The sequence below is a fragment of the Indicator indicator genome, chromosome 10, assembly GCF_027791375.1.
Source record: "Indicator indicator isolate 239-I01 chromosome 10, UM_Iind_1.1, whole genome shotgun sequence".
Lineage (NCBI taxonomy): Eukaryota > Metazoa > Chordata > Aves > Piciformes > Indicatoridae > Indicator > Indicator indicator.
The window spans coordinates 7,382,584-7,398,701 of record NC_072019.1 but is presented as its reverse complement, the minus strand read 5'-3'; the positions used below and the strand labels follow the sequence as shown (position 1 = coordinate 7,398,701).

The 16,118-nt window shown below is 35.6% G+C and overlaps 1 protein-coding gene across 2 annotated transcripts in view; it reads left to right on the top strand.

The window, feature by feature from the left end:
* The window catches only part of ZZZ3 (zinc finger ZZ-type containing 3), a 29,935-nt gene extending 13,817 nt beyond the window's left edge, over positions 1–16,118 (top strand). The window contains exons 2-11 of one of the 2 annotated variants that reach the window (XM_054384168.1): positions 715–853; positions 2,065–2,212; positions 2,297–2,412; positions 2,704–2,775; positions 2,925–3,026; positions 4,263–4,358; positions 9,508–9,660; positions 12,839–12,973; positions 15,520–15,620; positions 15,949–16,118. In XM_054384168.1, the coding sequence (XP_054240143.1) occupies positions 715–853; positions 2,065–2,212; positions 2,297–2,412; positions 2,704–2,775; positions 2,925–3,026; positions 4,263–4,358; positions 9,508–9,660; positions 12,839–12,973; positions 15,520–15,620; positions 15,949–16,093 (1,207 nt within the window). In that variant the 3' untranslated portion in view covers positions 16,094–16,118. Of the gene's footprint in view, positions 1–714; positions 854–2,064; positions 2,213–2,293; positions 2,413–2,703; positions 2,776–2,924; positions 3,027–4,262; positions 4,359–9,507; positions 9,661–12,838; positions 12,974–15,519; positions 15,621–15,948 lie in introns of both variants that reach the window. The other variant, XM_054384167.1, reaches the window with a different exon arrangement.

Below are 16,118 nucleotides of genomic sequence, written 5' to 3'. Positions count from 1 at the left end.
AAACATATTGTTTGGTATAGTTATTGTAGGCACATCAATGACTCTCAAATATATCTGCTAAATAATCAAAATTATGTGTGAATCTGGTGTGGCATATTTTCATTAATTTTCACACAACTTCTGTATTTAGAGGAGTCTGGTTTATATGTATTAATTTTGCAAAGTACTTATTTCTTGGTTTACTGTTTTCATAAATGGTTCTCGTATTCTGCTCTAAGGTGAGGCATCTGAAATGTTTAGATACAGTTTGTAAGCCATTGGTGTCCACCCCATGAGTGGTTGAACAGAATGTCAAAACTGTACAGTAGAGTCATTTGTGCTGGGGGGTAAATGGGATCTGCTTTTGAAGTGGAAGAGAAATTAGGCATTTTGTTTGGTTTTGTTTGACTTGGTAAACAAAAGCCTGTTGGTCACAGCTGTTGAGAATGTGAATAGATTGTCCCTGCTACCATACTATTTTAGCTAGCATAGAAACTGCATTTAAAGAAAATCACAAGGATTTAAATTGTGGGGTTTTTAAAATGAGTTTATATAAATTAATTTACTTAAAATACATTTGATTTAATTTTTTTATCTAATTCAGTGAAAATGTCTATGAAGTGTCTCAGATAAGCTATGAAGCCTGGTAAATGCTAGTAGATAATCATGGCTAGTATTTAGATAGAGTGGGTGTCACCTTTAAAGACAAATTTAGTGAGATATTTTTCTTTGTAGTTATCAGAGACTGTTACAGACGATTGCTGTACTTGAGGCTCAACGTACTCAAGCAGTTCAAGACCTTGAAAGTTTAGGCAGACACCAGAGAGAAGCACTGAAAGATCCTATTGGATTTGTGGAAAGACTCCAGAAGAAGGTATTGCAATGGGCTTTACTTAAGTCTTACATGATTCTTTTTTTTTTAATAACTAGTAATGCATCGTCTGTAGAAATCCAAGAATTCTATATATACTTGTGTCAACACTGAGTTTAAAATCCTTTATCTGCTGAGTGAAAATCGCCCTTTGATTACTCATTAAATCTGTAAGACATAGGTCTTAAATGGTTTTATTAGATATGCCTTTTTTTTCCTTTTTATTGGTATCTAGAAATGTAATCTTTAAATTTCTAATTGTAATTTAATTATTTTAAGACAACCTGAAGTCTAAAAGTGACTGGAAGTAATTCATAGTAAGGCATCAAATCAAGAATTCAGAACCTTCCCTCATTAGAGAAAGTAAATGTTTTGCTATGAGTGAATTCGGTAGTGTGCTTTTTAAACAGAGGGAAACGTAGTTCATTGCCTAAACCAAAAACGAGTGCTAGAAAACATAATCTGAGTTTTAGATAACATAACATAATGTTGTCTGATGGAGGGCTGACATTCAGTCTGGTAGCAACATGTTGTATTTCAGTGAAGAATGAAGTAGGTATTTTATGCTGCTTTTTGACTAGTTTTGTAGAGTCTAGGTTTAAAGAGAGGTCTGATATAAGCACGGTTAGTTTTGGTACTTGTCTTTCCATTAGAGTTAATCATGAGTTAATGTGCATGATGTTGCAATTGATAATCATTGTATGGGAAAATAGTACTGATAGCTGAAAGTATCTGCTGTATTTTTGTCTCCAAGCCAAAGGAATGGTACTCTTAAGGTTGGCTTTTAAATAAAATGGTGATCTTTGCTACAGTTGTGTTCTAGGCTGAAGACAGCAAAATCAGTATAAAATACTTTTTGGAGGGAAAAATTTAGATTTTTCAGATTACCACACTCTGAAATAAAAGACAGGCAGTAACAAGATTTTTGAGTCACCTGATTTCAACTGTGAAACATGTGCTACGCTAGTTTTAAGCTCAATAAGCCATCATTGACCGTGCTGCTGCATATTTTATATGCACCATTGTGTATTATTCTTGAAATACATATTCTCCTTAAAAAGACTGTGTTGTATGTCACTTTAAACATCCTGGCTGCTTTAGCTAAGAAGCAGTATCAGTTTTTTATAACTCCTCAGGAGGTGTAATTTTTTGTTTGAATGTACAGCAGTTCTGTTAAATACTGCTTTTCACTTTTCATTCTTGTTTTTTTTCAGGTTGATATGGGTCTTCCCTATCCTCAGAGGGTTGTTCAGCTCCCTGAGATTGCCTGGGACCAATACACCACTAGTCTTGGAAACTTTGAGAGAGAATTCAAAAACCGAAAACGTAACAGTAGGAGAGTAAAGCTGATTTTTGACAAAGGTAAAAGGAAGTGGGCAGATGTGACAAAAAAGAAATGATCACTGTGGAGGTTTAATGATTCCTTTTTTGTGTTGCTTACAGTAGGTATACCTGCAAGACCAAAAAGTCCTTTGGATCCCAAGAAGGATGGAGAGTCTATTTCATACTCTGTCTTGCCTTTAAGTGATGGTCCAGAAGGTTCTACAAACAGTCGTCCACAGGTAGTTACTACAAAAGGGAAGATAACATTTTTAAAACCAGTCATTTTTTTCTTTTTAATAGGGGTATATGGATAATCTTAACTGTTTCTTTACATGCTCATGCTGGTAATGACATGTCATTCATGTACTCAAACTGAAAACTTACTTTTGGGTTAAGCAAATTTTACTTAAATTTTTCATGCGTGTATTTGGTTCTGGTTTAACTTAGGTAGGAAATGGGTTAAAATCAAGTTATCCTAACTGTACGTTTTCTGAACACATACTCCTTTTTATATATATGTTTTTGAGCAGATGATAAGAGGGCGACTTTGTGATGAGACCAAACCTGAAACTTTTAACCAGCTGTGGACTGTAGAGGAACAGGTACTGAAGCTGTGATAACATACATGAGAATAAAATTAAATTCTGCAGTAATATTTAAAACACCTACAAGTTCAGAGTCACATGTAGGTAGATACTGTCAACTCATGCCTTTACTAGAAAGCATGTATTTTTTTCCCCTGTTGATTTAGAAAAAACTTGAGCAATTGCTTTTGAAGTACCCACCAGAGGAAGTAGAGTCCCGACGGTGGCAGAAGATAGCTGATGAACTAGGAAACAGAACAGCAAAGCAGGTAACAAGTAAAACACTTTGAGAAGTAATCCATTCCCTGCAGTTTTAAGCTTTTTAGGAAGCACTGATAAGAGATTGTGTCCAGATTTCTCTTCACTACTTCAGTAATCTGTTTCTAACTTGAGGAGTTTAAATATTTTTAAAAAGTGTATTTTCTATAATATTCGTAATGAAAGCAATTAAGTTAATTTTGTTAGGAAAAACATTTGACTTATCCATTGTTTTGAGTGCTTATGCTGTGGTAGTAGTGATGTCAGTCACTGCATCCTAGCAGTTGCTACAAATTTGCAGAAGTATTATTTGTAGCAATTAATTTATTTTTGTTTGTTTGTTTGAAATACCAATAAATAAAATCCAGCATCTTTTCAGTAATCACTTTTTCTTAAAAATGTGGGGCCTACATTTCACTGCTAACAGTATGACTTGATCTGAAGTACAGAATTTTAGAAGTGCCCCAAAGCCTATGACAAAGCTGACAGATTTAGTTGTTCATTAGATTTTGATAATTTAATTCTATGTAGCAGGTATAGTGACACCAACTTTTCCCAGATTGAGTTACATTGGAGTGCTGGGTTTCCTGCACTTTAAAACTGTAGCATGGGCTGGTATGGACACTCATGAACAGAAGAATTATTTCTGTACAGGATCCACAAAAGGACACAGATGTATTTTTGCATCTATCTTTTTACAAATTTTCCCCTAAAATAACATAATTTCTCAATTTTGACCAGAAGTAAAAAATGCTGATGTTCTGAGTTACAGTATTTTAATTTCTTCTGTTTCAGTTTTGTGTGGAAATACACTTCAGTATTTCAGTGTATAAGATTACCTCAAAAAAAATAAAGTCTATGCTTACTTATTTCATAAATGAAACGTAGAAATACTTTCTGTACACTAATACTGCTTAATTTATCTGTCATGGTTAAGAAAGATTAAGTTTCGTTTCAGCATGTAACAAACTGCTAAAATTCTTTCCTTTCTCTTAACGGTTTTTGCTCAATTTCCTGTGTACTTCCTTACAATAGATTTTTTTTCTCTGAAAGCCTTTGGTGTCTAAAATTGTTACAAATGCAACATTGTGTCATAGGTAATGCTTAGAGTAGTTGTCACAAAGTAGAAAAATGAGTATCTTTTGCTCTTACATTCTGAACCAATTTAGCAATGCTGGCAAAATTTTGAAGCCAAGGCCTGTTATATTTCATTTAACGTTTAATTGTGGCATGTTGTTTTTTTCTAGGTTGCCAGCAGAGTGCAAAAATATTTTATTAAGTTAACTAAAGCTGGTATTCCAGTTCCAGGAAGAACTCCAAACTTATATTTATATTCCAAAAAGGTGAGACAAAAATTCTGTATTTCTGTTTGCATTTACATGGAAAATCATTAATATTTTGAACAGTGCTTTCTTACTAAATAATTCCACCTTGCATGTGTTTCTTACTTAATAATCTTTTTCCTGTCATTAGCACTATAGAGTGAGATGGTGTTATTCTAGTTTCACATCAACATTGATTGATTACATCTCTATCAGGATAATCTCTCGGATATGAAGTGTCAGAAAAGAGGATGTAGCAGTCACATTGCAGGCTGAACAAACAGGGTTGAACGATTGGTCATTGGATACTTTCTCATTTGGAAGTTTACCATAATTGATCTAGAAAAGGATAATGAGAACCCTGTTTTTTATTATAAGGATAAGGAGCTCTATAATTCATATTGCACAATCATCTTCTAATTTACAAAACCATAGAAAATTATGTATAACTAAGCACAAAACTCACAAGCGGCATACATGACCATAGAAGAAATAGAGTGGTCATATAAATGACCATTAAAATACAATGCTTTTTCTGATCTTGGAATGAATGAGACAAGAATATGATCCTTAGAAATCTTAATTTGCAAAAGAAAAAAGATTCCACTTCTCTGGAGACCAATCAAATACTTTGATTTAAAAAATGTGGTACTCTTAGGTACTAATGAGGACCCTAGACATTTGAAGAGGACAATCTCAGGTTTTGTTGGGGTTTTGTTTGTTGCGTTTGATTTTTTTGTTATGTTTTGTTCTTACCACTGTGTTTACCAAAGTTCTTTAAAACATAATACTTTTTTGCATCCAGGTGTCCATGATGTTTGCTGATTAAGAACAGAGTAAGCCTTACATTAATTCTGCAAAAAGGCAAATTTTCAGTTAGTCCCTTGAAAGGCTGGGAACAAAAGTTACTGCCAGAGGGGCCTGATAGGAAGATCTACCACAGCTTATCTGTAATGATTTAAAACGTTACACACCCCCATCTGTCTTCTAGTGGTCTATGAAGTTCCTGCAAACAATAAACACTCGTATCAGAGGCCCTCCAGTTTGCCATCCATCATAGTAATGCCATTTATTTCCACCAGGATTTTAATCTGCTATTCTGCTCTATAAAACAGAGGCAGGGAAAGTGCAGACATGACTCTGTCTGCCACCTTGTATATTGGAAAAGCAGTTTCTGGCAGAACCAAAAAAACATCTGGAAGTTTTTGTGCTTTAAATACTGTGGTGAGATTCATCTGTCAGAACTCTAAATTATTCACACAGTTTATACTATAGGGCTAATTTCAGAAGGGGTTGAAAATTTAGTTCTGAAATTTATGATCCTTTGAGTTCTTTATGTCACTGTGCCATTTTAAATTACCTTATTCAGATATCTTTTCTTCTTTCCTTTTACTTTTGTTTGGAAAGGCTGTTACTGCAGAATGTGTGCAATGCTGCCAGGCAGCAGATCACTGTATTTGATAAATAGTAGAAATACTTAATCAGTACATGTGTGATATTTTAGTCATATATTTTACTAATTCAAATAGTGATCCAAAAGTTCTTTAACCCCATTGCCCCTGCATACAATCAGAATATAAACAAGAGCAAAACATATTTATTTATATAAAATTCATAACATTTTCATACTACAATGATAATGCTACCGTCTTGCAGAAGTTTCTTAAGCTTCTGTTTAGAACAAGTCTAATACTTAATGTGTGTTTTCACAGTATGATTCATATCGTTATTACCAAGTCATGAGAGTAGGGTCATTGTGCCCTGATTTGTATTAAGGCAGCATTTTCATTTCATGTTCGTATCCCACATAAGAAACACAGCAGATGAAAAAAAATCAAACAAATAGCATATGTGAGGGAATTGAGCTCTCAGTCTGCTAATAGAGCTGTCTACTTAGAGCACCAATTGATAGCACTGTACCAGACTGTAGTTACTGCCAGGTCTCCGTTGGAGGTAGCATAACGTTGCAGAAAGGAAATGCAAGGGATATTGGAAACTTGGGTCATGCTTATGCTGTGTTCATCCTTCCTTTGATACTGAGTGTGCACATAACACTGTCAACTGCAGTATCATTAGGTTTTATTGCCTGTAATAAAAGTATGAAAACTGGGTGCGGATACTTAAAGCACACATCTGTGGAAGAATAAAACATGTAAATATATTTAATGTAAATAATTGTGTCAAAGGGATACTTCACAAGATGGTATTTGCATTTCTTCATGGGCATTGCTCCAGATGCTTTTTGTTCAAATGGCTACTGGGGAGATGAGAAGCCTATTCAGTTCTTCCCTATCTTCTTGATATTACTGTGTGTTTCTCCTCATATGACATAGTGTCTCTTCTCAAAAGCAATCCAGAAAATTAAACAGGATGCAGCAGTTTATTTTCCTGTATAAACATTATCTACTACTGGTGAAAATAAAACTGAATCAGAGATTTAGAACTCCAAAATGCAGTTCTTCAATGGCTTATCATTTTCAGTTTAATGCTTATATAATGTCATTAGTGCACCTGCTTTTAAGCTTAATCCAGAAGATATATTTCCCACAGGAGAAATGATTTTTAAATCTGTCTGCTTCTAAGTAGCATTTTAGTTAATTCTTCAGCAGGAGTAGAATCTTGTTAAAAATATCATTGAAATCCTCAGTTAAATTCCTAAGTCATAACTGTGCTACTATTTAAGTGTAGACACAGTTTTCCTTTCTTGATTTTTAGATCTAGTATTGAATGCAAAAGTGTTTTCCATCAACAGAAAATTTAAATCACTGCCGGCTCAAGCTGAAGTACTGTCTAACCTTATAAATGGAAGTAACTGGGGGAAGTTTCAAATCTTAAGGAAAAAAAAACATAGAAAAACACAGGAAGTCAGTGATCACAAGGCAGAAGGTGTAAAAATTCAACATAATGGGTAGTACATTGGTCTTAGAACAAAATGTTTTTATTTTGCACACTGTACTTCTGCAGATCAGAGATACCAGCTTCCAATCGTTACTACAGACTTTATCACTTCCCTTGAGTGAATGGAGCTAGCCTCAATTCCTTGTTATACTTCTGTGTGCATAGCTACATTCCATCTAAAATAATCTGTGTGATCTTTGCTATGACTTTTAAAGTACAACTGTACTTTAAAACTGCACAACTGTGAAGTAATGTAAGATCCTTCTGAGGCTGAATCCCTCTGTAGAGATAAACAGTTGTATTACAGTACTATGTGTTTGTAACTGATACAGAATCACAGAATCATAGAGTGGTTTGGGTTAGAAAGTTTAAAGGTCATTTAGTTCCAGCCCCTTCTACTTTGGGCAGGTGCACCTTCAACTAGCTAAAAGTCCCATCCAACCTGCTGTTGAACACTTCCAGGGAGGGAGCATTCACAACTTCTCTGGGCAACCTGTTTCAGCATTTCACTGCCTACACAACAAAGAATGTCTTCCTAATATTTAATCTAAATCTACCCTCTTTCAGTTTAAAAGTGTTACCCCTTGTCCTATTGCTACACTCCCTGATAGAGTCCCCTCCTCATCTTTCCTGTAGCCTGGCAGGGTGCAATAAGGTCTCCTTGGATCCTTCTCTTCTCTAAGCTAAACAACCTCAGGTCTTTCAATTTGCCTGCATAGGGGAACCTTCCAGCCCTCTGATCATCTTCACGCTCCTCCTCAGGACCCTCTCTGCCATGTCTGTCTTGTGCTAAGAACTCCAGAGCTGGGCACAGTACTCAGGTGAAGTCTCACCCGAGTGAAGTAGAGGGGGAGAATCACCTTCCTCTGCTGGGCACTTCTTTTGATAAGCCCAGGATATAGTTGGCCTTCTGGTCTGCAAGTGCACATTGCTGGCTTATGTCCAGCTTTTTATCTACCAGCACTCCCAAGTCCTTCTCTGCAGGGCTGCTCTCAATTGCATCATCCCCCAACCTCTATTGATACTGGGGATTGCCTTGACCAAGATGCAGGACCTTGCACTTGGCATTGTTGAACCTTACAAGGTTCACAGAGCCCCACCTCTCAAGCTTGTAGAGGTCCCTCTGGATGGCATCCCTTCCCTCCAGTGTTTTGACTGCAACACACAGCTTGATGCTGTCAGCAAACTTGCTGAGGGTTCACTCAAACCTATTCTCCATGACAGTGACAAAGATGCGTAGGATCTTTGGGGTGTCTTGCATAGAACAGAAGTGTTAATGATTGCAAATATTCCTCATGCTTTATGTGTATGACTGAAGCTAGTCAGTGCAAGACAATTCTTTCTTTTGATTATTAAAAAAAACTACTTTTCATACTTGTGGGTTTTGATTCACACTGTTTTATTTAAATTGAGGAGTGATATTTAAGATGTCAAAGTGCTAGTCTTGAAAGTAGCAAAGTAAAAAGTTGACTCAGTTTCATTCACCCTACTTTTTAAGATATATATGTAATATTCTTCCATGGGGAATAAGTAATAGAGGCTGAGTGCCTTTAAGTAATCTATTTTAAAACTGCCATGCGTTCTACACCTTCAGACAGCATTACAGGTGAAAGGTTTTAGATACACATTAACAGAGTAATTTATCATATCTAACACTTTTTAGGTTCCTTTTCCAGGCAGTGGCAATGAAAAAAAAAAAAAAACTTCAGAAAGCAATTCTTTCTAACTACTATAATACTTTTTTATGGCGAAGTGCCTTTTCTCTCCCTGGACTAGGAAGGAATTCTGGACAGTTATCCTAGACAGATTTTTCTAAGGCACAAATTAAAACAAGAAGTTGATGATAAGTGCCAAACATGAACTAGTCTCTTGGATTTTGGACCTGTGCTAAACTACTTCTTTGCTTAGTCTCACACCATTTGTGACTCTTGGAAGTCTTAATATCTTTGCACTTTGGTTCTCAATTTTCAAAACTGTGACAGCATTACTTTCTGGTTTTCTACTGTTACCAGTCTCATCTATTTAGACAGTTGGGATTTTATGGTATTCTTACTGCATTTTTACCAAAGAACCTTTGCACTGTTCATCTGATTTCACTTGCTATGGGGGAGAAAAATTCAGGCTCCGATATGGAATTCCAGTTAAAACAATTGGAAATACAAGAGACTGTTGAGTGCAAAAGAGCAAATTTCTGGCAAGGTTTTATTGATGAGGATTACTTAAATAAATAGCCAAGGAATGTTTTTAAAAATATATCATTTTTTCACTATAGTCATCAAGTAGACGGCAGCATCCTTTAAATAAACATCTTTTCAAACCTTCAACTTTCATGACATCTCATGAACCTCCAGTTTATATGGATGAAGATGATGACAGATCCAGTTTTCACAGCCATATGGATACTGCAGCAGAAGAGGAAGTATCGGTATGTTATCTAAATTAGTCAGAGAATGTCATGCTTGCTGTCATTTTAACCTTGTTTAATGAATAATATGAGGATTAAGCATATGAGAAAGGGAATATGTACAAGAAGTAATAAATAGTTTTGTCCTGAAATAGGTATAAAAAGTTTTAGTTGTTTATTTTCAAAAAGTGATCTGACATGAGTTTGAAAATCATGTAAACTACATGGCTGTGATTCTGGTTAAAGATGTGTGGTAGAAGAGTCAGACATTTGAATGTTTTTGGTGTCATTTTGCTTTTTTTCTTCATTCATTGGCTGAATCAATTATGGAGTTTTTGAAAATATGCTTCAGAGCACGAACTAACAGACTGAATTGTCAATCAACAAGCAAATTTATGTGCTTTTAGACGCAAATTCTATTAGACATCCTAACCCAATGTATTATTACATGCAGTGTTGCACTTTCCTAATTCATCACATGCAGTAACACTACAAGAATTTAGACAGATGTCTTTCCCACTTCCATATAGAGTCGTAGAATCGTAGAGAGACTATATCCTAATACCAGGATGCTGGGCAGATGTCACAGCTGGTGTGAATCACTGTGTCTTTACTTGTGCCTTAGCTTGAAAAACCTGATGGTTAAATTTCTGCTTTGTTTGTTTGTTTGGGGTTTTTTGTTACCAATTTTTTTTTTGTTGGATTTTTGAGAGCCTGGTGAAAAGCTTGGTGCATAACAGAAGTATTTAGGCCACCCATTCATTTCCTTTATAAATTTCTCTACATGCTCTACACAATCTTCCTTAAATGGTTTAACTCAGTCTTTTACTCAGTCTTAAATCCCATCTTCACTTATGTTTTGTATTATCTCAATGATGGTCTTTTGGTTCATCTACAGACATTCCTCATAACTTTGCATGTTCCAATAGGAACCTAAAAACACCTGGAAAGAAAAATGCATATTAGAAGAGATTCAGATTGTGATTATTTATCACATTGGAACTGATTCTGAGCAAACTTTCTTTGCCTCTGTATTGGTTTTAAATACATACTTTCTAATTTACAAATATTTTCCTAAAATACTTTGGTTTTGCCATGGTGTCCTATGGGCACCATAAATCAACTGGGATTTATTTTAATTTGGATAAAAGTTGCTGATTTACATTTTTGCAATGATAATGGTGGATTTGTGCTCTCTTCCCTCCTTCTTTTTTGTAAAAACAAACAAAAAATTGGCTTAATCTTTTCTTTCTTCACTAGTGCAGCATTTCCAGATGGATATATGTCTGCTTGCAGTAATGTAGAAAGACACAGGTGAGCTCTGTTACCAAAGAGATCCCCATTATCAATGCAAAATAGAAGCAATTTGGAAGAAAAAACACATCATTAACTATACTCAAAGTGAACATGCAGGACTTTGTTCTAATGTTAAAAGGCAGGTCTCTCAGTGACAGTCACTGTGATGGAGAAAAAATACTTTTCATCAACATAATGGAGAAGAGTTCCAGTGTAGCAAGAAAACTGTAAGAAAGGTTTTCTTGGACTCCTTTACAACGGAAGTATCAGGTGCTGTTTCCTTGTAAAAACAAAAGATTTTGTCTGGATAGTACCAGTCAGCTTGACTGGCTTAAGCATTCCTGAAAAATTGTCTTAGTGTAAAAGAGTTTATTCCCAAGACCTTACATTCCCAACAGAATGAATTTGCTTTTCAGTTACAATTACTTCATTTTGTCAGTAGTCTAATTTTTCTAAAGTACAGCTACTTACTATGCCAGAAAGAAGTGAATGAATGTTTGCAGTCTAGTCCTTTATATAGGTTCATAATTACAGTTAAATAATTGGTAGGACCTTTAGAAATTGAATGCTAAAGAGCAAGCCTCTTTCCTTCACTTCCTGTAATAAGCTCACAAAGCAATAGAGATTCTTTAATCTTCACTAATTTGTAAAAACAAATTAAAATTATATATGCAAGTTACATTCAAAGAATTTTGATGACTATCTTTTAGTTGTTTTCCATAACTAAACATTCCTATCAGTATGGGATCTGAGAACTGCTCTACATCAATAAAGACATGTCAGCTTTGAAAACAGCTGATAACCTATCAAGTACAGCTGCTACAATTAAATAGCCAGCTTGAAACAGGCCTCTGAACTGGAACAAGAGCTTCTATCTTCTTACAACATATAGATCCTCAGCGTTTGTTGAAGACAATTGGATGAGGAAAAAATGTATATGGTGTGGGTTTTTTTAAAGAGAACCATCTCTGGCAAAGTATGCACCAACCTGTGTGGAGACAAACTTTTCTAAAATTTAGGAAAAAAAACTGCAATCTATTTTCTTAAGCTGCTGAGACAGCATGAAGTAAAGGGCTGAAGGAGTTGGATAATTCCAAATCTACTCTTCAGTCATGGAATGATGGCTTTCATCACTTTTTATTCTTATGGGTAAAGGTGAGAAGTTAAGATTGACTGACTTCAAATAAAAAACATGTATGATGTATTAATACATATAAAAATACATATAATGGAAGCCTTGTTACTGTCTTGATTTATGGGTCCTTTAAAAATATGCAAAAATTTGTAACACTGGAAAAACTTTTTCGGTGTCACTTGTTTGTATTATGTTCACAGCTTTGGAAGTACTTCAGAACAGTGATTGTAGCTATCCTTTGAATATAGTATTCTGTAACATTTCACAGAGTAGTGAAGGGACAGATCAAGTAACTTGATAAAACTGACCTTAAATTTCTATTCTCAAGTACATCTGTTGCCAAGGGCTTAAAATTAAAATAAGCTACCTTTGTCTTAAAGAAAAGCCATCTTGGCCACAATGTGTGGACAAGGAGATTATATGCTAATTGCAGTTAGGCATCTAAAATGACAAAAACCCTAGGCATTAAAGCTGGGCACTGCTCTCTCCTTTTTACTAGAGTTGAGCTCTTCACCAGAAGAAACTTTCTGTTGGATAACAAGGGGTTTGTTTTAATGCAAATAATATAGTATAAAGAATACAAAAATAAAATGTAGGTTAGCTGTATTTGCTTTTAAAAATAGTTTCCCAGTATGTTTCTTAGTTAGAACACATTGCCAGCATTTTCTCAAAGATTATTAATCATACATATTGATTTATGGAATACGTATCTTACTAATTATATTCCTAAATAAAGAATGTTTCTCTTCTTTTTTCAACCATGAACAGGATGAAGAAAGTATTCCAATAACATATCGAGAGTTACCTGAATACAAAGAACTGTTAGAGTTTAAAAAATTGAAGAAACAAAAACTCCAGCAGATGCATGCAGAAAGTGGGTTTGTGCAGCATGTGGGATTCAAGGTGAGTTTAAGAGATGTTCTTCTGTTACTCAGTGGACTGTAGAAGTTAACATGGCTTGGATTTCTTTAAAAAGGTATTGTTTAATATAGCAAGTTTGGGTTCCCTTACTTCAGTTCCAAACAGTGTCAACTTTCCCTCATTTTCCAAAGAAAATAACAAGAATAAAAACAATCCAGTAGCTCAGGTTTCATTGAATACTGCTACTGTCTGAAAATTAATAAGCATACTGTCTTTTCCTCATGCATATGACGAAAAAAATTAGCTCCAGAGCCTCATTAAATCATTCTATATTTCCATTTGACAGTGATTCAGGGATAATAATTCTCAGATTATGAATTTGGAGTCATTTTGCCTCTACCTGATGCCAAAGGAGGGAAAAAGATTTTTGGAATGAGATCAGTCATAGATCAAATGTTATTTTTTTGTTTTGTAGTAACTTCCCAACCTTAACAAGTAATAACTTGTAGAAGTTGAAGCAAGGACACAAAATGTGTTACATGAAATTAAGAAAACAGACATTAAACCCATGTGTTCTTCAGCTACCAGCCATTAATAGGTGACATGAAAGAAAGGGCATTCTGTAAATTAGATTTTCTGGTTTATAAGGGATTTTCCATGTAACTGGTTACAATGTTAGAACAGTTTCTTCCCCTTGTTTAGTGTTACACAGCTACGTTTGTTTTCTAAACCTATTTACATAGGACTGCAAAGTTAAAGTTCAGTTCAGAATGACTGGGAAATTAAGACAGCCCCATCAATTGACAATGGTAGACTTAATCATTGCTGTTAGGCAGCCAAGGTGCTTTTTCTCTTTGCCATTATATTTTAAAGTAAATGTGGTGTGTTTGGGTTTTGTGTGTTTTGTTTTGGTTTTTTAATTCAAGTCAGCATTTTCTTCCCAAAAAAAATAAAAACTTTGATCAGGCAGACCAGACTTCTAGGTAAGAAACTATTTGGTTTTTCTACATAAAATTACTCTGAAAAGTAAGATAGAATTATGCAATGTCAGGCATTCAAAGTTTTAAAGTTTCTTTGCAGTCTGTATTTGATCTTATGCATTATAGTAAGAAGTGAAATTACATGAGTAGGTACTATTTTCCCTCAGGAGTGCTGCCTTGCTCAGTGCATGCACTCACTGAACTCGCCTAATAAGCAACCATTCTGAACATTTTTGGTTCTACATGGCCTTCAACCTCATTTACTACGCATTATTCAAACTCCACTTTGAATATCAAATTATTTAATCCCCTATGGGCTTTTTATGACTTTCTCTGCTATAATATTAGAGCAATTTGCAAATACTTCTCTTTTTTTTTTTTTTTTTTTTTCCACCTGAGGAAATGAAAGTCCTGGGAAGCTGGAACACAGAAATGAAGGTCAAGGGTTTCCACTATCTTAGTTCTCAAATTAAGATAACTGGAACCAGTATATCTTTTTTTTCCTCTTCTTGCCTTTTATGTGTGATTTAGCATTATTCTGAATTTTATGTTTTCAGAGAACGGTTCTGAGTATGCTTAGTTCCTCCTCATTATCAGTCCTCAAACTCTGAAAGCCATCTGTGCAATGAAGTGATACAGCTGTGGCAAAGCTGTTTGTGAGGTGTAAGGTGTTTGAGACACTTGAATGGATTAGTTGTGGCCAAGAGTGAGCTGCTTTGCGAGTGGGTTTCACTGTAAGAGAATTTCGGGTTCTGAAGAAGGATAAGCACAGGCTTGTTTCTCACATTTGTTTTCCTGCCTCTGAAACAAGCTTTACATTTTTCAAAAGTTCTCCTTGCCATCAAGTCCCATTTTCCACATTCCCTATATTTTATTAAATAGTTTTGCATTTCTGCTCCTCTTCCCTACCATTGCGAATTTTTCGTCTAGTCTTGGCGTTTCAGTTGTACTTTGTTTCCTTCTCTTCGTGCCATACTCTTGCACTCAGTGGCTGTTGTGTTCTCCCTCATTCTTCTCAGGTTTTTCTCAGCTTTAGTTTTAGGCTTCTACTCCCTTCCTGCAGATGCTGTCCCACTTTCTACCCAGCCACCTGGTTTTTAGTTCCAGCCCACTTATATAATGTTACTGTATTTCCTGAATTTGAAAGTACATTATCAGCCTGAAATGTGTCTTGACCTGCAGCCCATCAGCAGCCTCTCTAATGGTCTAGTCTTCCTGCTTTCTTCTACTGTAGAAAGTGCATGTATATTTAGATATTTCATATGGTTGGTCCTAAGCTACAGCCATGTGAGGATAAGCAGTGACTGCAGGCAGGACTGGGTCTGCTTTTGTGGAGCAGGAGGATAATGTCAATATGAAGCATTTAGGGAGGTGTAAAGAGAAGAGAAAGATTGATCAATTCTCAGGATGCTGGAGGGCCTCTCCTAGAGTATAAGGACTTCATTATCCATGAATACATTATGGTCTGTGGTGAGAAGAATTCAGCTGTGTGGGCTAGCAGCGATCAGCCTACATAGGTGTATTTCCATAGGGTGCACCAGCGTGTACTGTTAGTAACAGAAGTGGTTGCAGCTGCTCTTTTTTCAATGCTCTTCCTTCTGCTTCCAGTGTGATAACTGCGGAACAGAACCTATCCAGGGTGTTCGGTGGCACTGCCAAGACTGCCCTCAAGGAATGTCCTTGGATTTCTGTGACTCTTGTTCTGACTGGTGAGCAGCATATGCTTCTACTTGTTGTTACTAGATTCAATCTCTCTGTGTGGCTTAATTGCTGTACGTGTTGGAACACATCCTGTGTTGGGTCAAGTGGAAAATACCTGAGCATATATTTGTGGGAGATACATTCTGTAAGCATATTTTAGATGTATACAATTGTTCTTGGGTTTTTTAATGCAGTGGACAGACACATTTGGTACTGCTAAATAGTGGTAGTTAACTGGTATCAAATTTGCTAGGAATGTTAATGTGATCACTGTTTCTGAAAGTTAAGGAAAAAATATTTGACTTTTAAACTGTTATCTTTTTCTTTCCCTTGCAGTCTGCATGAAACAGAGATTCATAAGGAAGATCATCAGTTAGAACCTATTTACAGAGCAGAGACATTTTTAGACAGAGACTACTGCATGTCCCAGGGCACCAGTTACAATTATCTTGACCCAAACTACTTTCCAGCAAATAGATGACATGGGAAGCAGATCTACCATCTTG